The sequence below is a fragment of the Psittacula echo genome, assembly GCF_963264785.1.
Source record: "Psittacula echo genome assembly, chromosome: 1".
Lineage (NCBI taxonomy): Eukaryota > Metazoa > Chordata > Aves > Psittaciformes > Psittacidae > Psittacula > Psittacula echo.
The window spans coordinates 18214267-18241734 of NC_137735.1; the positions used below are offsets into that span (position 1 = coordinate 18214267).

The following is a 27468-nucleotide window of genomic DNA, read 5'->3' on the forward strand; positions in this document are numbered from 1 at the left end:
ATTATGCTACCATAAAAATCTTACTGTAATTTATTTTACAACAGCTTTTTACTGGAATTTAAAATGAGACTACCTGTTTTATCTATAAGAAAGTATATACTATTTGTTGTCAAAAATAAAGTCTTCTGTATTGACTTAGGCCAACACATTTCTGGCTGGGTTCAGTGTGCCTTTCTGTTTAAAGAAGTCTCAACAGGTTGAAGCTGTTTATAATGCTATTGCATAGCATGATCAGGTTTCAAACTTGGGCTCTTAGTTTGACAGTGAGATGAAAAGAGATCTATCGATGTGTCTCTCTCAACACTCAAATGGCTTTAGCCACTTTAGCATCTGGTGCAACTTTTAATCTATTTACTCTCACCACAGGCAGTGAGTTAGGTAGCACAATTTTCAGTATTTTCTAGAAGATGTGCTAAGTTCACAAAAGAAAGGAAAGATGAGGGTTCCTGAATGCTAACTCAGTTTTCTTAATATTTGTGACTCTCTAAATCATGTAACTGAAGCTTCTGACAATTGATATCGGTGTGACTGAGAAATAATGAAACACCTTATAAGCAACTTGAACTACATGAGAAATATACGGAAAGGCTGAATGCAGACTAGCTAATAGTCTAAGGATAAGAATCACACATATTCTTGTAAAAAATAACTAGCAGTAACTATTTTAAGGTAAACAATGCCACAGCTCTACCAAAGTGATATCTTTCACCAGGAGTGATATTTCACAAGTGGAACATTCTTCTGTTGCCATCCGAGAGGAAGGAACTCAGATTATTGCTTCATAAATATAAGTTGCAAGAAAAATGCTGACATACCCAGTCTGCCTTAGCTCAAATTCCATGATGATATTTAGAGTCAAGAATGTCATCTTCTATTGAGAAACAAAGGAATCTAAAGAATTCACAGTACAAGAAGGATATAGAGCAAACTGCTAGCACATAGGTTAAATATGGCTGCATTTTTCAGATATAGCTAGGCTGAAACCAGTGCTTCTGTCACTGTAAGTATCTGGAGAATCACAATTTAGGTCTTTCCCATTAGATCACAGAGGAATATAAAACTTGGGGTTTTTGAGCATGGAACGCTACATTTCCTCTCCTTACACAACAGTAAATACTCAAATGTAGTTTGCTTGACACAAAACAAAAATCTAATTCACTGAAACTCCTGAGCCTTCTAGTTAAATTTTTAATTATTCAATCTGATTTCAAAAAGTTTGAGGCCCTCCTTACCTTGCTACTTAGTTATTTGGTGATAGATCACTAATCAAGCTACGCTTTTTTTTTTTCCTTATTTCTCAACCATTTCTTCTAATATCACTCTCCCACTTCAAACCCAGCAGTTTTGTCTGCAAGTAACAAACCTTCTTCAGGAGCATCATGAAACAATCACTGAACTGTTGCACTTAATTTTGATTTGACTCCTTCCAGTGAACTTTAATCAGTATCGCTCCTTCCAACTTTCGAAAGCACTATTTGAACAATGATTTGTTTTACATGACGTAACTCATTCTTTCTTAATAGTGGAAGGCTGAAAAAGTACCCCAAAAATGGGCAGATGTCTGTCAGAAATACTCAAGGTCTGTTCAGCTACATACATATCAAAAAATCAGGCAGATGCATGTATGGAATCCTTCCATCTGCTTTCAAGCATATATAAAATAACCTGCACAACAGCTTGTCATTTTAGTATGGAAACAGACTATTCAGCAGTAACATATTTTACAGACAAATAATGGACTGATCAGTAGTGGCAGATTTGTTTGTTTGTTTTTAAATTTTAAAAGTGACCTACTTGCACCTCTGTCAGACCTACAGACCTATCCCTTGGGATACAATACCCATTAAAAGTCACTTAGTGTTAAAATTTGATACACAAATACATAATTTTAGATTATTTCTTTCCCTTCAACAACTTCTGTATACATATGTATACACACATTCACTCAATCTACCATTAGGCTATTTCTGAAACTTCACAGACTACAGACTTTGGAAGTGCATGTTACATTTTTATAAATGAAGCAGTCTGATTTGAGCTTTTTTATACTGCTACAGTAAGATGAAGTGGTTGCACACCATTAAGTATCCAGATGAGACTGCAAAACCAGCTTTATGGATGCTTTTGCAATTTTTCCTAAAGGAAATTCCATAAGCATTTTTATTATGAGCTAAAATGCACACTAGATAATTAAATTATATCCTGTCTACAAAATATGTTATTATTTTCACATTACATGGAACAGATTCAAATACTTTGCAAATCTTGATGTTTCACACAGGTCTGTATGCAATCATATACATAAATCCCTACAAAATTCACTGAGTATCTCTCATGACTCATCAATATCAAAGGTCAAAAATACTGGTCAAAAACTGCATCAAACACGAAATAAATAGTTTAAGAAGTCAAGAGACCAAAGGTGACTATGTTATTTCTGTATAAGTGCACTATTATGGATGTTTTTTTTCATTGAGTCATTCCATCATTGCACATATTTAATCTTGTTCTATAATGTCACTTTAGGCAATGATTATTTATGTCATTGCAAATATCATATTCTAACAGTAAAGCCTTCTAGATTCTCAGCCCTAACATACATTAGTGATTAGGCAATGCTTTTCTCTCCTCACCTATAGTCAGCTGAGTGTAGATATTTTTCAGAAGCATATTTTGCCATACCAAATCTCTGTAGTCTTAAAATAAGTTATTTTATATGGAGTTACATTTTAAAAGCAGCCTGAGCCTGAAGCAGAGGCAAAGTGCAGAAGTAGTAAACCCCCAGACTTCTTTGGATGAATGATCTTGTTAAGATGAATTCACAACATCTCTTGAAGAAACTTCAAATAATGCTTGAAAGTAACTACATCTTTGCAAAGACAAGACTAAGGAGAAACTGCCTACCTGCTCGTAAATAGTCAATCCCTCAGGCTAAAATGACTATCATCTGGAATGTTTTCTTGGAAAAAAATAAAAAAGAAAAAAAAGAAAAAATAAATCAAGGCTAGGAATATAAATGTCCAAGTGGATGTGATCCAGCAATTGAGGTGAAGGGCTCTTGCAGAGCAGTGTGGCCAAAAGGAGCTCTCTTCAAGTTAAGATGAAAATACACTGTGTGATCATGAGCCAGAGAGTAAAGTTTTAGTACAGTGGGTGAGCACATGCTAAAAATAAATGTTTTATCTCAGCAGTCAAAAAAAATCCATAATGCCTGATCCTTTTGTGAACTCTCATGTGAAGAGACAGTACATTCCTTACAGAAATCTTTCTGGTTTCTACCAGTACCTCAAATATTTCCCTCCACTTTTCACACAGACAGTATCTAAACAGTATCTATGTCCATGGGAAGCAGTTAATGAAAAGAACCCTATTAAACAATAAAGCCTTCCTTGAAACTCTTAAGTAAATTGTCTCTTTTAATTCCTAGTTCACTAAAAGCAAAAGTTTAGGCTGATGCATGATTTCCCTGATTTTGGTATGAAATAATGAATTTTACTCTTTATAAAGCACATTAATTTACACATTTGTAAATTAATTTACATCATTTGTGCATCTTATCACCAGGTTCAGATAGGAAAGTCACTAAAGTAAAAGCAAAGCAAAACAAAATTTTTAGTTTCAGTATAATTATATTAATGTTCTAGTGTTATTACATAAGAAGGTTAGTCAAGATAGTGCTTCCCAAACCTGAAAAAGCCTAGTCTTTGAGGGAAGGTGAAGAGTAAATAGAACATCTTCAACAACCCTGAGCTACGTGCAACATATGGTTACAAGATTCAGTAATTTTCAGCAAGTTTCAGCCTGTCTCATCCAAATATAAGCATACGTATGTCCAAGAAGACATGACCTTGTAAATGAGCATACTGAAATTTGCACTTTAATTTTTACATCAATTTGGATCAATATTGGATCTAAAGCATCAACTTAATCTTAGTTTCTGCTGTGCGATCTAGAGATATTTCTATAGACTGGCTTTCCTAAAGTGACCTTGAATTCAGAATCTCTCTCAAGATTTACAAATCTTGACAGAGATTTGTAAATCTCTTGTCACAATTTAAATAGAGTCTTGGGGAAACACCCAAAGAAGAAAAATAATCCAGGTTTTTCACTTCTGAAGGGAGAATTATGCTTCTGGAAAGGTAATGTTTGAAACTTACCACCTTTCATCTACCTATATTCAGGAAATAAACAGTGTATATGCACAGGTGCTAATATATTTGATGCTGAAGGGATTGTTAGTTCTCATTTCTGGTGTGAAAGATTGACTGGTGATCAGTGGAAACCTGACAGTATCTGGATGTCATGAATTGGCACTGAAATATCAGCATCCATGAAAAGGAATTTTTTGAGGCAGGCAAAAGACACTCAGAATATGTTAGTTCCCTCAATTCTAACTGTCTCTGAAGAAGAAAAACAGTAGGAAATGGACATTTCACCATCTGAAAACTGAGCAGCTTACTGATATCAGACCCTAAATCAGGTGTTATAAGCAGCTGCTAAAAAAAGGCAAAGGGACATATACTCCTGTGTGGTGTGTTCCTTACCTTTGTGTTTATTGTGGAGTTATGCTACATTGCATCCCATTTGGCTGAGAGAGGTGATACAGGAGAGGGACCACCACAGAACAGCCTGCTGGAATCAGGACTTGTAGCACAGCACCAGTGCATAGGTAGGACATTCAAATTAGGATGTTTCTTTTCAGGTACGTGTAGACAAGGAGAAAACTCCCTTGCTTCTGGGAGTCCTTTTCCTTAGAAAAATATGAAGCAATGGAGAATTTCTCAGCACTGTGTCTTTCCCTCTATCAGTCATTTCTAAGAGTGACAAAATACAGCACTCAAGACAACTTTTTAAACCTTATTGGTTTTACTGGACCGTTAGGGTAACTAACAACATGTTAACACAGTTGCAGATAGACCTAATGTTGTCCTCTCTGTGCTTTTAAGCATTTGAGCTATGAAAGAAGTCACATTTTATAGCATGTTAGTGTGACAGAACAGATGAATGCACTAACATGACTTCTGGACTGCAGGTGGCTTTGGTCCACCCAAATTAGATTAGAAACAAACAAGCACACAAACAAAAAAAAATCGGTCTTTCTTTACCTGTAGAGGGCAGATACATCCTAAGACAGAAAACTACCTGTTTGTAGAAAATACCCCCCCCCTTTCCTCAATTTCTGAAGTCTAGTTAAAGCAGCAAATTACTCTGTTTACTCTCAAAGCCAACTGTGCAGTCAAAAGTTTATAACTGTTTGTGAACTGCTTTAAGCTTTGCATCACAGTAAGAGAAACTAAAGATCAAACATTCCTACCTAGCTTTGATGGACTATTGAATTGAAAGACATGTAGAAGTCAGTGGGTCCTACTAGCCAAAAGATGTTGAGTTTGTAGGACATCCATATGCCAGTCAGGAAATTTATATCTGAATAATCATTTGAAATATAACAACAAGCTCTGGAAACTGTTAGAGATTAGCAGAAGGAAAAGGGGAGGAATAGCAGGGTCTAAAATAGATTGCAATGTTGGTTGATTCTACTCGCAAGTGTAAGAAAAACATTTCTGTATGAGGTGTTGCACTTCAAAATGTAATGCATGATGAAGAGGTACAGAGTTTGTCCTTTTACAGACTCTGATTTATGCAGTCCCCTGATGTCTACAAAATTGCTCACACATATTTACATAACCTCTTCGTATAGCTACCACTTAACAGATATTATGGACACACAAATGCAAGCTGAATTCTTCATTTTGCCATTTCTCCCCTCCAGGTTTCTGGTGGATTAATTCCCTGTGAGCCTGGTGCTGTTACTTTACTTCTCTAATTCTTTGCTTCAGTTCTGATTGCCAGCCTTTCCAGCTGACTAACAAACTCTTTGGAGGGATGCTGCCCAGCAGCAAAAGTTTCAGGCAAGGAAGCTGGAGAGAAGATATTGATCAGTGTCAAACCACTTTCAAAGTAATGGAAAGAGAGGGAAAGCAGAGTTTCATCAAAGAGGGAAAGGAGAGTTTCATCTCTTCTAGTAAAAGTGGTGTTGATTCGATTCTGTCCTTATAACTGAAATAGCTTGCTGGCTGCAGGGAAGCCAGATTTCTTTTCATTCTAGTCTCTCCTTACTTGCAAATTTGAAGATGGATAAAGTAGAACATAGTCCCTAGTCTGGGACACGGGGTCAGATCAGGTTTCCTATTCTTCCAGATGTTGAACACTGTAAAAAAACTAAGCAGATTGCCTGGATTCTCCAAATTTCTCACGGAGGAGTGAGGGCAAGCCAAGCTCTTCACCATATCTCCTTTGCTATGTAAAGTAAAGGAGGGTGATTGTCCACCATAGCACAGCGTGTGACCAATTTTTTTTGCTTGCTCAACTGAAAGTCCATTTTTGCAGAAGAGATGGCTGCACACTGAAGAAGCTGTACTGAGTAGAACACTCCCAGTAGTTGTGTTAAAGAATAAGTTTTTCTGCAATTAAAATATACTGCTATTTTATCTTTCTTCTTTTTAAAAAATAATACTGAAAGAGCGTATAACACAAAATATAAATAACTCAATATAAATAACTATAAAAATAAACAATAAACAAGCTGTTGCATTTTCACAGTATGAACAAATTAAAGAGTAGAGCAATGAAGCTGAAGCTACCTCTACACTTCTGTGGACAGAGAAGAAAATTGAAGGATGGACACACTCCAGTTACTCAGCCCACGATGCTTCTGTGGATCACTTTAATACTGCTCCTATTTCTGCTGCTGACTCTTGATTTGGGCTTGCACAAGGCAATCTGCTGGTAGAAATTGCCGTAATGCATCTTCACAACCTCACTAAAACCAGTGGAGTTGCAACAAGTTAGCAACGAATGATTTGTCATTTAGCTGTCTTATTTATCTTGTAATAGCAAACATCAGACAAGCATGCTGCCTTATCCTTCCGTGGTATTTTCAAAACAAGTCAATATATCAGGGGTATTTAGATAAGAATGTTAAGATATTAGAAAGCCTAACTACAGGAGCAGCTTTGTTTCAGCGCATGGCTCATGCCCAGCCTCCACTGGGTGGATGGGGAGGGCTAATTGCTCATTTTGGTTTTAGGATCAACACTGGCTATTCAAATATGGTCCTGCTTGTGTATCAACAGAAACCCTGTCCTTGCATTCACTAGAATAACAACAAGCCACTACTTCTGAATACCCTATAAAATATTCCTTAATCATTTGGGGTAGAATTCTTGTTTAATGGTGATGGCAGTATCCCAAGCATGGAAAAGTTAAATAGTACAAATCAGCTGTGGGGGGCTTGGAAATCCCCCGAGTCACTGAAGCTATTCACACTGTGGATGATATAAATATATCCACTGTACCTTTTGATGTTGTTTAATTTTTTACATTTAGAGATTGATTTTATATTGCTAGGATCTTTCGAGTGAAATTATTCCTTTATCATGCAAAGAAAATGCCATAGCACTAATCGGTACTTTAAAACAAAAAGTTATATTTCAAATGATATATCTTCTTGAACTTATTTATATTAACATCAATATAAATTCTATTGGGGGCTTTTTTTTAAAAAAAAAAAGTGATTTAATATCCTTGAAAATATATGAAACATCTTCTCACAGACTTAATGGAAAGATCATTCTGTCAGAAATCAAGAATAGGATCTCACTAGAAAGCAATATTGTATTTTAATCTTTTTTTCCTGTCTGTTACCATGTGTCATAAAGTCAAAGCTATACATTTCTAGGAAGTGGAGTTTTTTAGATGTCAAAAATGCTACACACCAAAAGCATAAAAAAAACCCCAAACCAAATCGAAACAAAGTGAGCATCAGTTATGAGGGAAAAAATACTAATTTCTTTAGAATTCAAAAAGTAATTTTACAATTCCATAAACAATGCATTATATAGCTATAGTAATATAGCAAATGTTGGACATTATCACCACATACAGTTTTAAGGATGATTTATTTCAACTGTTCAGTAACCGTAAAAGTGCTGTGTTAAAGATTTCACATTTTATCAGCACCCTGAACAATTTTATGAGGTGATGATGTGAATAAACATCCATCAAAGATCCTACTCCATGATGAAAAGTTAATGTTTCAGAAAACTGGAGTGCTCTCCTGGGCTGTGTGATTCTGACTGAAAGCAGTTACACAGCAAAAAGGATTGGTTTGGGCTCACATGTACAAACATACTGAAAAAAGCAAGTATTTTTTGTGCAAGGCCTTCAGTGAGCGAACAGCTTTTGTTTACTAGAGCAGTCCACACTACATGTTCTCTTTAAAAAGCTGAAAAGTTGTCAGCAAAAGATGTCATTAACAACTGAACCAAAATAGCCTATTTCTATGAAAACCACCTCACTACTGAAATAAAAATCCTAGTAAGTTAATGTGAAGCCCTCTTTAAGAGTAGGTGACCCATATAGTAGAGAGCAGACAGAAATTTGAGAAAGCAATCAGGAATTTAAAAACATATATTCATTACATATATTTTAAATACATACATTTAATGTTGGCATCTCTGCGTTTTTTTGACAGATGTCATACAGACTTGATCCTAAAGCTTACCATGTAGTAGCAGTTTTGCATTTATCTATGAAACGGAGTTTTAAAACACAGATACTGATACAGAACAAAACTCTAACTGCATGATAAATCAGAAGAGCAAAGCATGTTATAAACATGAACTAAGATTCACTGAATCTATTAAGTTTTGCAGCAGTGATCAGCTTTCAAAGACAACTGACAGGCATTATGTTCACTATTTTCAGTCTTTCGAATAAACATCGACTCATTGGCACTTAGAAATTCACTGTAAAATACAAATATTATGTTATCACCTACTTCTGTTTTCAGTAACAAAGTAAAACCAGCAGAAGAACACCAGGATTTTTAGTCTGAATGTTTTTTCCACTTTTCAAGCCTTTTCGTTTGACAGGTTTTATACCTGACACTCTCTATTTTAGCAGATCGGACACCACGCCTGCAAAGAGCACAAACTGTAAGTGACCACTTTACCTTCTGAAAAATCAATCAGTCCCAGCAAATGAAGCAGCTTCAGAGATGCAAATATAATCACAACAATACCCACTGTTTGCAGTCCCTCCGACTCCCACTCGAGAGTCAACATTCTTCCAACAGGCAAATCATTCCAGTCTTCACACTGGTTCACAATCAGAGGAAAATTAGAGGATTTTACCAAGAGTTTGCTTTGAAGAAAGTTGCAGCAGTGTAAAGCAGCGCTGTACTGAGCTGTGGGGATTTACCAGCCACTCCGAGAAGAAATATTAGATAAAGCCCTGCATCTCACGCTTCTCTAAGCATTTGATTTCATCAGTAGTGAGTCCTTTTAGAAAGCTGAGGTGGACCATGAACCCCTGGGTATGTCATTGTATCCGGCAAGCAGTGTTACTTCAGAGCTGCTGGAGGAACATCTGTATCTGAGCTGGAGACTTGCCTGTGTCAGTGCCAAGAAGAAACTTGCACTAGGGAGCACGCTGCTATCAGCGCTCTGCACTCCAGTGCTTCCAGACCCAGGATTTGCGATTCTCCCCACCTTTGGAGCCCTTCCCCAGCTATCCTTAGCACAATTTGTGTTAAGTTTGACCAATGGCAGCTTGCTAAAGGCAGACATCTGTTTTCACATGTGCTAAATGCTGTGTATCAGAAATCTACTGCCCTCTGCATTAGAAAGAGTAATGTTCAGAGAAAACACTGTCCTTTCGTCATCTTAAGCATCACCAGACTCTAATTAGACTCTTCTGTGGACATGAGAATGGAAATTAAAGAAATACACATCAGCTAGCAAAATGCCTCCAGCTAGCAAAATACAGAGCTGTCAAGGAAACAAGCCCAGACCCCCGCTCTGCAGCCAGGGAGTGTGTAGTTTTTATTGATTGAAAAACAAAACGGTGCTTTTCTGCCTAAGGACGTGCTGAACCCTAAACTAATATATATGAAAGGGAATTAGGCATTTTACACAGATCCTGGGAAGATCTTGCCCAGGCTATGCATCAGGGGAAAAAGAAAAGAGACTTATGATCTCAGCTGATTTATTGGATAGTCTGCATAAAGCTAGTCATCCTGTGTTTATTAATGTGACTACCAAGAGGATACCCAGTGGACCCAGCTGGAAGGACAGGTTCTGAAGAATTTTTATGCAGCACATAAACATTATGAGGTTAGGCCTAAATGCTTATTGTAGTGCCCAGCCTAATTATCTAACTAAATCCTGTCCACTGGTATACAAGGCACTAGAATAAAGTGAAGTCTCAAAAAATATAGACACCCTATTACTGAAGAAACACATATGATTTAACACTAAAATCAATCTTGTAAAGGATGTTCGATATCGACCACTCAACATAGGTTGCTTAACTCTTTCTACTAGAAACAATTTTTACTAACTTTTGACAAGCTCAGAAACTTTTTTTTTTTATCAGAAAGCCATTATAATCTTAAAGCACTACAATAACAAATTCTAATATTAACAACCTATTGTTTATGTACTACCAGGTAAAGAAAGAAAAATTCAATCTCCAATTTTCTCTCGGCTTTTTCTTTGGTTTTCTTGAAGGCTTTCTGCATGAAATTACAATAGATAATAGGAGTCACAGGTTTTTCCACAGAGGCAGCAGACTAGAATCTGAATATGATTTGTTCAAAAATCATGTGTCTGCTTCAGTTAATTTTAGGTTCTATTTAGGCAATATATAACTAACAACATTCTTTGATTTTGCTTCTGGGTATTTAATACTACAATGCCATGAGTTCTGTACTATTTATATATGCGTTCAATCTGAATGTCGGTTGCTTTCTCTATTAACCTGTAGATCTAAAATGGTGCCTAAGAGGAAAGCACAATAAAAATAAATCAGACCAAATACACTTTTGAACTTTCCAAATACATCATTACCTTTGCCTCATTGTGAAAGGCTTATTTATTATATTTTCCTGTTAACTTCTATTCCTTTTAAAATAAAATTAACATTTTGTTTGCCCTTTTTGATTTCTAATTATTCCATAATATCTTCTCCTTTTAAGGCTCTGACATGCTCATTTTTAACTCATTCTCATCTCTGTCTTCTATTTTCTCATTGAGTTTATTCTTATTTATTTTTATCTTTCTCTTATTTTCCTTCCTTTTCTCAAATTATGAAGCACAACCAAATGCTCATGAAACTGCAAGGCTTAATGTGATTCTAGGGTGAGAACTTTGACCCATGCAGTTTTATGGGCATTACAAAACTATAATCATAATTTACTACAAACAACCATATTAGAACAATGAAAGAGGCCTTATTAATTGTTAATAAACAGTATCAGGGAACTATTAAAATGGAGAAATTTGTTAGTCTACATTCTCATTTCATGCGGTAGATCCAAGCTACCTTGTGGTCTTTTTTGTCTAAAAAAATGAAAAGGCTGGAGATTATTAATTTTTCCTGTTGTTTCACGTGAGAGTAATCTAAGTTACAGGACCCACACACAGACTTTGTGAGTCAATAAGTCTTAGCTCTGAAAAGTAAAGCAGTAAGGGTAAGAAACTATGTGGAAAGGAAAAGGAAGCGATGTATGAAATGTTTCTTTTAATACACCATGCAACAGATTAAAACAACAGTGTCATTTACAGACATGAATTCTTCTGGAAGTGTTTCAATCAAGAAAATTCCATGCCTCAAAGCATTTGAAAATTAAATCAGTCTTGGCCAAGAAGATAATAAAATTCAGTTATACATAGGGCACCTCTTCGTATTCTGATCCCTACCTAAATCCATGGTCAAATGGAATTTCTCTCTCTCACTTTTGTATTTTGTACAAGTATTTCAAAATAAATATTTCCGTGACATATTCTTATAAGGTGCATGTATTGGCATTAGTAGCAAATTACAAAAGCTGTTCAAAGTAAAGGAGTTCATTCAGCAATGCCACCCCCAGGAAACAAAAGAACACCATCCTTTACATGAAGCATTGAAACCAGGGGCTGACAGCTTGCAATATCCAAGCATTCCTGCTTTGATTTTTGACACTGCAATGCATTCTGGTGGTGATTAAGTAATATATTTAAACGTTTGCATAAAAACTTTCTTGTGATTTTTCAGTAGGTTGCATATTTAAAAAAATTAAAAAAAGGGCTAGCATTGTTAGGAAGCTAAGCCATCTAAACCGCATCTTCACCAGCTATAAATTCCTCTCCACGAAAACTTGAAGTTGAACCTTTATTGTTTCCTGGAAACTTGGGTGCTATCACCCTGTGGGTTTACTGAAGCAGTAAGTTGAGAAAGCATAATCACGTTAGTACCAAACTCCCAACACAGAGCACTCCTGAATTAGCAATAAACATGCACACAAAGCTACAGCATTAGGCTGATTTGCCTCTGTTCTTGTCCATGGCAGGGGGGTTGGAACTAGATTACCTTAAGGTCCTTTCCAACTGTAACCATTCTGTGCTTCTATGATATGCTGCAGCGTAAGGTTGCTGTGAGTGGAGGTACATGGCAAGGTATGGTGCTCCTCAAGGGATGGGGTGGGATTGATGGCCATGGGCCTGCTCGCACCAGTTCCTGCCCCTGGTGATTGGCTGTGCAAACATGAAAAGGTGATCTGCCATTTTAAAACAACATTCCTCCTAATTTAACACACCACAAGAAGTATCAAATGTTGAGAATAACACGTAGGATGCTATGAATTGAACCATTAAGGAAATAATAATTATGTGGTCAATGTAGTAGGGTATAAAATCTTCCTATCATTTTATATGGTTACATAGTGTCATGGTTTAAGCCCAGCCGGCAACCCAGAACCACCCAGAATCACACAGCCGCTCACTCACTCCCCTTCTTCCTCCCCTTGCTCCCGGAGGGATGGGGAAGAGAATCAAAAGAATGTAACTCCCATGGTTTGAGATAAGAACAGTCCAGTAACTAAGGTATAACACAAAACCACTACTGCTACCACCAATAATAACAATAATGATAAGGCAAATAACGAGGGAAGAGAATACAACTGCTCACCACCCACCAAGCGATATCCAGCCCGACTCGAGCAGCGATTTAGCTCTTCCTTTCAAACTTACCCAGTATTATCATACTTTTTTATAAATACTGGTAAACTACTTCAATTCCAGTAAAATCTCAGCTTTTAACTATAATCTGTCACTGAAATTAACACACTAAAATGAAGTGTTTTTTCTTTAATTACTTCAGTTTTCATAATATTTAATTTTCACTTATTTTTATTTTAATGCTTACAAAATGTTTTCACGTAATTTCTAAACTTCCTCTTTTCAATTTCTTCTGACTTTTGTACAAGAGATTAGAGAAATATAGAAATATTATATTATAATATTATAAATATTATAGAAATGGTTTATGTCTTTCCACTATATTTTGGTTTTAACATCTGCTTGTAAACAGTATCAGTCTTCTCATGCTTTTCACAAAGAGGAATCTCTTCATACTTAGAACAATTTTCATTTCTGTGTAGACATCCTGGATATGCTGTTGTCTAATATAGAATGGAGCTGATCAAAACTGAACAGTTTTCAAAGCAAGAATGCATTATTATTTATTAATTGACCTGAATTATACTGCTTTCCTAAGTGATGAAATCTGCCCAGTGTTGTGAGTAATTTAGACAGAGTGACAGGGTAGGGGAAGAGGAATAGGGAAGTGGTATCTTAATTGGCTAGCAGTTATAGTTCATTGGACTCTATACGATACTTTCCCCCAACGTAGCTGAAAAGGGAAACTGCTGATGAGCTAGAAATAGAAACAAAATCTGCAGTATTAATTAGCTGCCCTTCTTTCTTTACTCTCTTTTTTTCCAGAGGGAAATGTCAGTCAACCAGAAGAGAAAGAAACTGTCAGATAAACACATAAAGGGCACCTATGTACAGGTCAGATGAACTGCTAATCTTCAGCTTCTTGCTTATGACAGATCTAAGCTTATTAGGAAGGTTATCTTGTGGATAATGAACTTAGTCCTATTAGTTAGCCAGTAAGAAGTCTGTTCACAAGGAATAGTCTACAGTTTTCTACCCAGAAATTTTCTATCCTAGATCTTCAGAAGAAAACTATGTCCACTATAAAGCATTTCAAGAAACAAGAAAAGCAGTTAGTTTACACGTATTTCAAATTCTTAGGATAAAAGAATTAATATTTTTGAATGCAACACCTCCTGCCTAGGCCGCTGCAGCTAATCACAGAACACTGTAGAATTTTCATAAAATGCTTAGAAAGTGAGACTAATGTTTGGAACTACTTTGTTAATCTCATCAGTGCTGCAGCTGAACACAACATTGCACTAGCAGATAACTTATCCATCCCAAACTGCAGATAAACTTCCGCTAGTCAGAAGAGCTAAGTAGAGTGTAATTACCTCAGATTCAGGCTTCATATATCATCTACACTATTTACACTAAGTGCCCTACACCTTTAATGTCTGTAAGTGAACATAGTCTGAGAAAGAAAACAAATCAACACCTGTAGAGACAAGATAAGATTCACTGGTTTGTAATCAAGGGAGAAAATATGATATCAAGCTTATGAAGGTTTGGTGTCATACTTAGAAGGAAATTACACTAAAGTAATATTGCAGCTATAGCTGTATGAAGTTGATTTCCTCATTTTAGTGGTCTAGTTCCATAGTATGGATGGGATTTCATTACCTTTTTTTCTTCTTCATTTTCACCTGACTTTCACTTGCTTCTAAGAAGCCTTTGTTCTTGCTTTGATCTAAATCAAAGGACAGCTTCCATTGCTGATCTGAAAACAAGAGTTGAAAATAATCCCACAAGACAACAATTACCAACTCCCCCTATAACAGCTACAGGTAGTTTCATTTTACTATAAAATTGCTATAGCATGTTTTACAATTATGTTTAAAATAGCTAGTATAAACGTGGATTGCAAATTAAATGACATGGTGATGGGAGTAACAGTAGCATTTTAATTTATCAAGCTTTAGCAAAGCATTACAGAGAGGCTTTTTCTTTCTTAAATAAGGTCAAATTACATTTAGTAATAGTAAGCAATCAAATTCTAGTTTGTTTTACTGCAAAGCTCACTGGGTTGTTTAACAAATGAAATTATCTCTAAATTATGTGACTAAGCCTTCAGCCTACAGACCTGTTTTTCTTTTTATATTAAATCATACTTGATTGTGCAGCAGCAGGAATTGCCACCACCAAGTTTGTAAGCGTAAACGTAAGTCTACACAGTGTAATGGAACTACTAGGGGCTAGTCAAACCCGACTAAATTATTAGCTGTGTTATAAAGCTCAGACTGGGTTAAGCTAACCAACAGAGAATCATCAGTAAAGATAAACTTGCTCAAAAAAAGAAATCTTGCTGTAGATTGGCTCTAAAAGTAAATGACTTCTGTCTCTGCCCATTGAACTACTTGAGTGGGAGTGCAAACAGTATTTTTAAGAAAGCTCAAGCCCAGGCCATGCCTCACCTGTAGATCTTTAATTCCCACCCTTTCTCTTGAAGTATTATCTGAGTAAATCTTTGACCTACCTTCATCTGACTGAACACTCATGACCCAGTAGTGTGCACCTGCAGCTCAGAAAGCCAACTGTGTCCTGCATCAAAAGGATTGTGACCAGCAGGTCGAGGGAAGTGATTCTCCCCTCTACTCTGCTCTCATGAGACCGCACCTGGAGTACTGCGTTCAGCTCTTGGGCCGCCAACACAAGAAGGACATGGAGCTGCTGGAGCAAGCCCAGAGGAGGATGATCAGAGCCCATACATCTAAGAAGCTATGTTTTTATGGACTGTGTAGTTAGGTGACCTCAGATTGAATTCCTAAAGAAAGAGACAAGTATTTTCTGCTGTGATGAATGAGAAACAAATGAACTGTGTATGCTAATAATAAAAGCTAATATTCTAGTAACCAACAGGAATATTCACCATTTCAACCTCCAAACCAACCATCTATCAATTTAAAATCTTCAACCTAACAACATCATTATCAAAACTGGTGAGTCTGGTTCAATGAATGGTTAGTAACCAAACTGAAGGAAAAAAATGTATTGTTAACCATGATCATAAGAACAACTCTACTGTACAACTCTTTTCTTGTGATGCCCTGTCTTTCTCTAATATAAAGTAACTCGTGTACAATAAATGTTCTGTTTCTCTCCTTGGCTTTTAGAAAGGTGAATCACTCTTTTTTTGCCATAGCAACAGGAAAGTAATATAAATGAAGTCTGAAGAGGCTGACCTATTTCTACATTTGATGTACTTGTTAAAAGATGAGTGTATATGTCCTATGAGCTACAATAAATTAACATGTATTACATGGCTGTAGCATATTCAAGAAACATAACACCACCACCCCCCCTACGTAGTCACAATGATCTTGTCCCTGACGTCTATACAATAAGATTTGGACTATATATAGCATATGCACAGATTTGATTACAGATCTGCAGCATGTGGTTACCACACAGAATTATTCAATATTTAGAAACAGTCCATAGCATCTGCTTATATATTATTGTGTGATTTATTAGCAGCTCCTGAAGCATGACACAGTTTATCTCTTTTATCACTGACAAGAAAAAAAAACCAACAAAAACCTCATCAGATGAGGCCACACCTGAATCCATCTGCCCAGTTCCCAGTGCAAGAGTAACACGGACATACTGGACAGAGTCCAGCAAAGGGCCATGAAGATGTCTAAGGGGCTGGAGCATCTCTCCTATGAGGAGAGGCTGAGAGAGCTGGCAGTGTTCGGCCCATCAGTGAGAAGGCTCATCAGTGTATATCAATATCTGAGGGGGGTTGCAAACATGATGAAGCCAGGTTCTTCAGCAGTGCCCAGTGACAGGACCAGAGGCAACAGGCACAAACTGAAATACAGGAGGTTGCGTTTGAACATGAGGAAACACTTTTTAATGGTAAGGGTGACTGAGCACTAGCAAAGATTGACCAGAGGCACTGCGTAATCTGCCTTCTTGGAGCAGAAAGCTATCTGAACACAGCCATGGGCAACTAACAATAGGTGACTCTGTTTGAGCACGGATGTGGGACCAGACGAAGTCCAGAGGTCCCTCCCACCTCAACTATTCTGTGATTTACATACCTTCCAATAACATTTTAGAACTTCCCTTCCTGAGTAGACCCATTTTCAGGGGACCTAATTTTTCACGTTATAGAATTTGATGTATTTTTATGGACAGTAACTTCAGGTTTCAATCTAATTCCAAGTACACTTAAAAACAAAACTGACACTGATGACTTTATTTATTTATTTTATTTTATTTCATTTCCAGTGTAGGTGTCCTCGTTCAGCAGTAGCAGTCATTTTTTCTCCTTCTTAGTAGCTGGTGCAGCGCTGTGGTTTTGACTTTCAGCCTGGGAACAGAGCTGATAACACTGGTGTTTGGTCTGACCAAGGGCTTTGTGAGTCTCATGCTCTGCCAGGGAGGAGGGGAAACCAGGAGGAAGCAGGGACAGGACACCTGACCCAAACTAGCCAAAGAAGTATTCCATATCACAGCATGTCATGGCCAGGATTGAACTGAGAGTTCCCAGAAGGGCTGGTTCACTGCTGGGTGGGGACGAGGTATTGGTCGGTGAGGTGTTGTATTCTCTTCCCTTGTTATTTCCTTTATCATTGTTATTATTATTGGTGGTAGCAGTAGTGATTTGTGTTATACCTTAGTTATTAAACTGTCTTTATCTCAACCCATGAGAGTTGCATTCTTTCGATTCTCCTTCCTGTCCCTCCAGGAGCGGAGGGAAGAAGGGGGTGGGGGTGGGGGGGGGGGCGCGGGGAAGTAGACTGCATGGTTCTAATTTACCATCTGGGCTTAAACCACGACAGTTTTTTTTGGCGCCCAATGTGGGGCACGAAGGGTTGAGATAACAACAGATCTGACCAAGGCACAATGCTGATTGTGAGAGAGCGGCCCCGGGGAACAAGCAGCGGCGGGAGTGGGGCCGGAGGCCGGGAAGGAGGCGGCTGCCAAGCAGCAGGAGGAGGCAGAGGAGGAGCCGAGCCCCACAGCCAAGGCAGCCCCACAGCAGACGACAGCATCCCTCTGCAGCCGCCTGCCAAGCCCCGCAAGCCTGAGCCCCAGGAGGATGCAGGAGACCACACAGCATTTCCCAACAAGGCAGAGGAGGAAGATCTGGACTCAGAAAAAATGGAGCTGGTGGTGAGAGAGCCGGCAAGCACAGCAGCTACACCAGCTCCAGTACAGCAGCATCATTTGAGAGTTCTGAAGGTTTTGAATGGCCTCTGGGTACCCTTGGGACGTGCCTGCTGATTGTGATGGAGATCACCATGTTGGCACACACACAGAGTGTGTTCTACTCGTGGCCATTTTGTCTGATCTCAAAAGTTAAGCAGAGTCGGGTTTGGGTCTTGTCTGGGGTTAGACGATGATATAGGGGGACCAAGAAGTTTTCCCCAAGGCTGGACAGTCATGAGTGGCAGGGTGTGTGGGACAGTATGGGTGAGTATCTAGTCCACTGGGCCCCTCCAGTGCTTTGGAAGCATCAGAGATGGAAGGCAGCTGTATGGAGTCCCCAGCGACAAGTTGCAGAAACTGCTGAAGGGGAGGGTGAATTATTTTGAGCCTCGTGGGCCCGTGACACTTCAGGCCATCAGGACAGAGATGCAACATAGAGATGGACTCATGATCGAGGGGTGGACCTAACAATGGACACTATTGCACATGTTATTCACGAGTGTGAACACTGCACACAGCCTCTCCTGCCCTGAAAGACTGTTACAAGAGATGGAGCCCGACATCATGGACCGAATGGACTCAGCAGCTTTATAGGGATTGGTCTGTGCACTAAGATAAGAGTGCACTGAGATGAGAGTGATGGCATATTGAAAATGTGTGATCTGAGAATGAAGTGAATGGTATGGAATGAGGAATGGATACTGTCCTGGTTCAGCAGAAGAAGTCATTTTTTCTCCTTCTTAGTAGCTGGTGCAGCGCTGTGGTTGACTTTTGGCCTGGGAACAGAGCTGATAACACTGGTGTTTGGTCTGACCAAGGACTTTGTGAGTCTCATGCTCTGCCATGGAGGAGGGGAAGCCGGGAGGAAGCAGGGACAGGACACCTGACCCAAACTACCTAAAGATGTATTCCATACCACAGCATGTCATGCCCAGCATGGAACTGAGTTATTGGTGGCAGCAGTAGTGGTTTGTGTTATACCTTAGTTATTAAACTGTTCTTATCTCAACCCGTGGGAGTTGCATTCTTTTGATTCTCCTCCCTGTCCCTCCAGGAGCGGAGGGAAGAAAGGGGAGGCGGGGGAAGTAAACTGCATGGTTTTAATTTACGGTCTGGGCTTAAATCACGACAAATTCACATTCGCCTGAAATTCAGACAGAGTGAATGGCTTTACTGGTAGGAGTAGCAACAAAGGGAAATGGAGATACAGGGATATAAATGCATATAGTCCCAACACTCACTGACAGTCCTCCACCAGAGCTTTCACTTGACTGGGAATCTCAGAGGCATCTAAAGCTTTCTAATTCCCTCATCAAAAGTATAAGATAGGTAGAGTACTAAAAGTTCAGGAAATATCAAGGTTTTGTGAGCAAGTCTCCCATTCTTTACAGAAGGGAGGAATGGGGAAAATGGGGAAGGGATTGGAAGAAAAAGTATAACTTGATGTTTCTCAGCTCCCAATGCAGTTTTTTCTTGGCTTACAGCCCTATCGCAATGTAGTGATATTTGAAACACAATGAAAAATTTTCTGCTGCAGCAAATATGCTGTTCTGGCACTCTGGAAAGCAAAAGCAGTATAAAAACAAATGCTGAAGAGAACAATGCACTTAGAATGCCTTATCATTTAAGTAAAAGCAAGGTTACAGCTTTTCCCTGAAGAAGTATTATAATGTCCAGCCAACTTCAGTATCATGAGGTTCTTGTAGTTGCTGATGTGAGGGAAGCAACAAAATACAGAAGCACACTATCTTGAACCTTCAAAAAAAATTTAGATGGTATTGATTGCGTAATGCTACTGCAGGGATCAAATATTTTCTTCTTTAGTAGCTTTGCAGGGTTCACCACAGCCTCTATACTAGCAATGCTTACAGCTTAGACAAGCAGATATTACACTTTGTGCAGTGGGGTTGGAGGTCATGAGTAGTTTGTTCTCATGTGCTTCTTGACGTGCATATGGCCATGCGCAAATTTCATAAATGAGACACCTGCAAGTCTCCTCCTAAACCAACATAACTTGGACCTGTCTGGATTTTTAAGCCATTTTAAAGATATTTTCAGTCATTTTTAAGGCCAAGAATATTTTTGCTGCCATTAATATTTCAGGAATCATTTCGTCCCAATAATCATCTGTGCACTAGGCTATGAATTTTAATTTCTATAATCTTCTCAGAAGCAATTTCCCCAGCTTTCCAATCATGCTCCTCTTTTCTGAACTCACTCTGATTAGGCAACACAGTTATAAGGAAAAAATTTAGTACGTAGTTTTCAGGTAGAGTTCAATAAGTTATAAGCAAGATTGATGAGACAGGCAGCCATAGCCACAGCAGTTCATTAATATCTTCCTCTCATAAAAATAATATTAAATGTCTAATAAAATTTTGTCTTGTTTATTACTCAAAAGCAAACAAATTCCAGGTACCCCAAGAGTGTGCTAAGACTTTAGCCCATTCCCTCACTGCCACTGAAGCTTGACTTGGTAATGTTTATTCTTAGAGATTTTTCTTTGCTAGTAGTGACAGTAATACATGCTGCCTTTCACTGAAGCAACTCTGGAGAATAATCAGGCTGTTCCAAGGCTGCCTGAACCAGTCTGACAGTTTGTTGCTCTGTCCCTAGCATGTTGTCCTTTCTGCACTTGTTTTGGTGCTTGTTTGATACTGTGTGAGCTTTCACAGATTGTCAAGCAAAATATAATCTGACTGAAAAAAACCCAAACAGCGGAGCTTTTTTCCTCAAGACAAAGAAGGACTAGAGAGCCCTGGGAGAGGTGGTTAGGGGCTCTGGAGCTCAGATTGTCTTTTCATCAATTCTCCAGGATACAGGGGAGGACCCTAAAAAAGCTAGGAGGACTGCCCAGGTTAATAAATGGTTAAAAGGGTGGTGCCATAGTCAGGGGTTTGGGTGTCTTGAATACGGGACCCAAGTCTGTAGGCCAGGTCTACTGGGGGCTGGTAGAGCTGATCTGACAAAGAAGGCAAAGAGCAGTTTTCGTAGGAGGCTTGCCAGGCTGGTCAAGTTTGCTTTAAACAAGATGTGTTGGGGGAGGGTGGCATCGTTCCATCCCAACACACCAAGTCAGTTGCCAGCACCTACAATAAATGCTCGGAGCGATGTAGAGATATTCCAGCCGCTCCAGCCAATGAGCCGGCTTCATTTGGAGCTCAGCTCAGATGCCTCTATACAAATGCCTGTAGCATGGGGAACAAACAAGAGGAATTAGAGATGTGTGCACATCTACAAGGGTATGATATAATAGGCATGACAGAAACATGGTGGGATGGCTCCTACGACTGGAGTGTTGGAATGGAAGGTTATAGGCTCTTTAGAAGAGACAGACCCAGCAGACAGGGAGAGGGAGTTGCTATTTATGTCAGGGATAGGCTGGAGAGTATGGAACTCTGTCTGGGGACGGGTGAGCAGTCGACAGAGAGTTTGTGGGTCAGGGTTAAAGGGAAAGCAGCGATGGGGGACATTACCGTGGGGGTCTGTTACAGACCGCCTGATCAAGAGGAATCTGTGGATGAAGTGCTCTATAGGCAGATAGGAACAGCCTCACGCTCACAGGCCCTTGTTCTCATGGGAGACTTCAACCACCCTGACATCTGTTGGAGTGAAGGTACGGCCCAGCACAAGCAATCCAGGAGGTTCCTCAATTGTGTGGAAGACAACTTCCTCCTACAAGTAATAGAGGAGCCGACAAGGAGAGGTGCCATGCTTGATCTCGTGCTCACCAACAGGGAAGGGCTCGTTGGAAATGTGAGGCTCCAGGGCAGCCTTGGTTGCAGTGACCACGAGATGGTCGAATTTGAGATCCTTGGGACAGTGAGAAGAGCGTGCAGCAAGCTCACTGCCCTGGACTTCAAGAGAGCAGACTTTGGCCTCTTCAGGAACCTGCTTAGTAAGGTTCCATGGGATATAGCCCTAGAGGGCAGGGGGGCCCAAGACTCTTGGTTGATATTCAAGGATCACCTGCTCCAAGCTCAGGAGTGTTGCATCCCAACTAGAAGGAAGTGCAGCAAGAGGGCCAGGAGACCTCCTTGGATGGATAAGGAGCTGCTCAGGAAAATTCAAAGGAAAAGAGAGGCTTATAGAAGGTGCAAGCAGGGACAGGCAGCCTGGGAAGAATACAGGGATGCTGTCCGGGAAGCTAGGGACCAGGTGAGGAAGGCTAAGGACCAGTTTAGAATTAAACTAGGCTAGGGATGTTAAGGATAACAGGAAGGGGTTCTATAGGTACATAGGGACTAAAAGACAGACTAGGGACAACGTAGGCCCCCTCCGGAGGATATCAGAAGAACTGGCTACCCTGGATTTGGAGAAGGCTGAGGTTCTTAATGACTTCTTTGCCTCAGTCTTCACTGGCAAAGGCTCTGACCGCACCACCCAAGTCTTGGAAGGCGGACGCAGGGACTGTGAGAATGAAGACCCTAGGCCCACTGTAGGAGAGGATCTGGTTAGAGACCATCTTAAAAACCTGAACGTACACAAGTCCATGGGACCTCACAAAATCCATCCGCGGCTCCTGAAGGCGCTGGCGAATGAAGTTGCTAAGCCACTGTCCAACATATTTGAAAAATCATGGCAGTCAGGTGAAGTTCCCGACAACTGGAAAAAGGGAAATATAACCCCCATTTTCAAGAAGGGGAAAATGGATGACCCAGGGAACTACAAAGCAGTCAATCTCACCTTTGTGCCTGGCAAAATCTTGGAGCAGATTCTCTTGGAAGGCATGCTAAGGCACATGAAAAACAACAAAGTGGTTGGTGACAGCCAGCAGGGTTTCACTAAGGGGAAATCCTGCCTGACCAATTTGGTGGCCTTCTATGAAGGGGCTACGAAACTGATGGACAGGGGTAGAGCAGTTGACTTCATCCACCTGGATTTGTGCAAAGCCTTTGACACTGTCCCACATGACATCCTTGTCTCTAAATTGGAGAGACATCCATTAGATAGATGGGCCACTCAGTGGATAAAGAACTGGCTGGATGGCCGCACGCAAAGAGTTGTAGTCAATGGCTCAATGTCCGGCTGGAAACCGGTAATGAGTGGTGTCCCTCAGGGATCGGTGTTGTTCAACATCTTTGTCGTAACATGGACAGTGGGATTGAGTGCGCCCTCAGCAAGTTTGCCAATGACATCAAGCTGTGTGGTTCGGTTGATATGCTGGAGGGAAGGGATGCCATCCAGAGGGACCTCGACCCACTTGTGAGGTGGGCTGGTGCCAGCCTTATGAAGTTTCACCATGCCAAGTGCAAGGTCCTACACCTGGGTTGGAGCAATCCCAGGCACAGCTACAGGTTGGGCAGAGAAGAGATTCAGAGCAGCCCTGCAGAGAAGGACTTGGGGGTGTTGGTCGATGAGAAAATGAACATGAGCCGGCTTCAGTGTGCGCTCGCAGCCCAGAAAGCCAACCATATCCTGCGCTGCATCAAGAGTAGCGTGACCAGCAGGTCGAAGGAGGTCATCCTGCCCCTCTACTCTGCTCTCGTGAGACCTCACTTGGAGTATTGTGTGCAGTTCTGGTGTCCTCAACATAAAAACGACATGGAACTGTTGGAACAAGTCCAAAGCAGGGCCATGAGGATGATCAGGGGACTGGAGCACCTCCCGTATGAAGACAGGCTGAGAAAATTCGGGCTGTTCAGCCTGGAGAAGAGAAGGCTGCATGGAGACCTCATAGCAGTCTTCCAATATCTGAAGGGGGGGCCTACAAGGATGCTGGGGATGGACTATTTATGAGGGACTGTAGTGACAGGACAAGGGGTAACGGGTTCAAACTTAAACAGGGGAAGTTTAGATTGGATATAAGGAAGAAATTCTTTACTGAGAGGGTGGTGAGGCACTGGAATGGGTTGCCCAGGGAGGTTGTGAATGCTTCATCCTTGGCGGTGTTCAAGGCCAGGTTGGATGAGGCCTTGGGTGGCATGGTTTAATGTGAGATGTCCCTGCCCATGGCAGGGGGGTTGGAACTAGATGATCTTAAGGTCCTGTCCAACTCTAACTATTCTATGATTCTATGATTCTAAGACACTTTACAGGCAATGCTCATTTCATTTCTGAGAATTGATCTCATGGTTGTAGCCCAAGACTAACAATCCTGTGTAGGACAAAAGCCAAACTCTAATGGTGAAAGAACAGGCAAGCAAGGAAAATAAATCCTGGCATGTTTTAACTGACACTTCCATCACAAAGATACTACACAACAACGTCAAAACTTACTGTCATACCAGATGCATGCGAAAAAAAGCAGTAGCCATGCTGCAACACCGGTTTTTACTGTGTAGGATTCAAGGAGATATACAACCTGTATGCTCACATGCAGTGGCAGAAAAACAGTTTAGTCCAACTTTGATTTTTTAATGTGTTTTATGATTAATCCTGATTTATAATTCTTAAGTATACAGGATACATTTATGGAACTAGTACGTCTGAAAGGTATTTCTTAAATTTTCTGATTTGGATTCTGGCTGTAAGAAGAAGTTTATATTATATGATATTCAGCCAGCCAGTAAATTATTTTGGTGAATTCAAGTTTACTACAATCTTTCTTCCTACTGGATTACACTGTCTAGCATACCAAAAGAAATACTTACCATATCCGCTCTTAGCTGCAACCTAACAGAATGCAGTGGCTCATTCCTTCACTGCCAGAAGGCTGTTTACTTTCAATTGTTTTAGAGAAATGGGAATGTAACTGCAGTAAAGGTTGACAATACTTGCTGCCTCATTTGTTGAACTGAGGTTCTCATTTAGCAGAATTAGGGAATGTCTGATCTCTAAAAAAGTTTCTCAGTGGTATTAATAGTGTTAAGAACCATAAAACTTTTTTGTGTATATGAACAAAAAATGCAAAGCTAGGCTGGTTTTATATTCTTGAGGAACATGTATCAGCAAAAAGCAAGCTTTAAGAAAGCAAGACACAAAAGTGAAGGAATAGTCCCAACAACCTCAGCCTCTCTGCAACTGTTAATTCGCAGTGAAAACAAAATAGATATACTCCAGGTGTGGAGGAGTGGTGTTCAGGTCACTTTTGCATTTCCAAGCTTTCTGATGGCTAAATCAGTATTTTGCAGAGTATGCCCTTGTGCTGATACAGCAAGAATGAGTGGAAGTTTTCAGTCCCTATTTGACAGAAGCAGCAATTTTAGCCCACTTGTGGAAGAGGAGAAGGGTCCAGAGCAAAAAGATCCAGATGTCAGATCCCAGATGCAGCCTTATATACAGTCTAAATGATTGGTTCAATAATCTGTGAAATGCAGCTGTCCTAAAGCAAAAGAAGAAAAAAGCAGGCACCACTATGCACCGCAGGGAATAATTAGCTGATTAAGGTTTTAGGGATATCTTCAGCATTTGAAATACATCAAAAGCTGTTTTGCAGAGTAAAGAGATTGATACTAGACACACAGTCCCAGACATAACTGCAAACGACTCTATGAAGCAGTTGTTGGCCAGTGACCTTAGTGATTTGGTACAGTATCCTCTTTTTAGTTCAAAAGTGACTCACATTTTGAGAGGATAGCTTTCACCTTACCATTATTTCCATTTTGTGCCCTGAGCTATCAACTGCACAGAAGTAAAATAAATGTTGAAAAACATTTTCAGCCAGAATCATTACCTGATGTACTAAAAGACACAAAAACAGCAGTGAGAGAACAATGAATACTAAGAAAAGCTTGTCACATTTGTGTGTGGTTTAAGGATACTTTGTCCAAATGATTTCTTGATTCAAATTTGGAGGTTTTTGTTGTTTATCCTTTTCGCATTCTGTAAAATTCAAACAACATTTCTGTGCAAGTGTTTGAATTTTGGCACGTAGAAGTAAATCTTTAAATGGACACTGCTCCTATACATAAACATAGCATGAAATATACTTCAGAATACTCAGGCACTGCATGTACCAACATCTATCAATGTACGCTAACCATATACTATATAGTTTACTGGTAAAGTTGTTGATTTCTGTTAGAAGATACAGAATTTTTGTCTTTTTAAACATGATGTTGTTAAAACCAGCCTTTTGCCCTTTGGCAAAATTACTAATACCCTTAAATCATAACACTGTAGTATTAGAATTTAGAATTTTAAAGTTTGAAAACGTTATCTTTAGGATATGAAGGAAAGACTGCCAGTTCTGGTTTTGCTTAAGAGAAACAACAGAAAGAAACAGACGTCAACAGGCTGCTAAGTCCGAAGACTCAAAACATAAAAAAAATCCCAAACTATTAATGAATCATAAATTTTTACTCCCTTTAGACAATGATGAACTATATAACCTATCTATATGTGTAGACTCTTTATATTTCTTTCTCTTCTCCTGTACTTCAATCAAACTCCCCTAGGATATTTATAAGCAACACTTCATTTCACCAGTGGAAGTACATACTAAAGACACAGACTGACAGTAGGTAAAATGTATATCTGGCATCTGAAGCCTACTTTTAGAAGCTCAGGAAAAGTATGTATAAAAAAAACCCACATCCACCTCTGCCAACTTCTTTAAAACTTGTAAAAAACTGATTGGATCACAATATCATAGCAAATGCAGTTAGGGGACAAACAATGTAGGAAAGCTAGAAAAAACATGTCTCATGATGGACACTTGAAAATTTGTGGAAGGAAACATCAGGTCCTTAGGTACTTCTGATTCAAGGATGCACATCAGAGTGCCTGCCCCAGCCCAGGAGTTTAGCTGCCTGTGCTCAAGGCCAGCTCCCTGGGGGAGCAAGAGCTGCTTGAGGAGCTGCAGCTGGCCATGAAGCTGTTCAAGAAAGAGCTGGAAGAAATCACACTATTTCTCTTGGGAGCTACATTTACATGGAGGCTGTCGCCCTTACTCCCTCCCAAGGCTACATTGCAGTCATACCCTTAAGCAAAAAAAATACATCATCTACCTCAGAAAAGATTGCACGTAGAACTATTGATACCTTTAGAGTCAAGAAAAACATTTTCTATTTCACAATAACCCATAATATACAAGTAAATATGACATGAATGTTTGAGAAGAGAGATCTTGTATTAACCAACAACCATGCTTGTAAGAACACAGGGCACCACTGGCAATCTGTTTGTACACATTATATCACACAGAAGGTAATAAATTTTTCATTTTTGGAATGCTAGCCAATTGCAGAATAAATACCAAAGAAGATTTATATTGTTATTGCATTCAAATATGTCAGGGACTTGAGTCTCTGTAATATTATGCCACTTACATCCATCTGCCATCTTTATCTGCCATTTTTATTTACCATGAGAACTAAGAGCAGCT

General features: G+C 39.5%; 1 protein-coding gene across 8 annotated transcripts in view; it reads right to left on the reverse strand.

The window, feature by feature from the left end:
* The window catches only part of KCNIP4 (potassium voltage-gated channel interacting protein 4), a gene marked incomplete at both ends in the record, with an annotated part of 444699 nt that overhangs the window by 97710 nt on the left and 319521 nt on the right, over positions 1-27468 (reverse strand). For 2 of the 8 annotated variants that reach the window (XM_080621845.1, XM_080621841.1), the window contains one exon: positions 9014-9125. The exons of the other annotated variants lie outside the window; for them this stretch is intronic. In XM_080621845.1, the coding sequence (XP_080477971.1) occupies positions 9014-9125 (112 nt within the window). Of the gene's footprint in view, positions 1-9013; positions 9126-27468 lie in introns of those variants that run through there. 8 annotated transcript variants of the gene reach the window in all.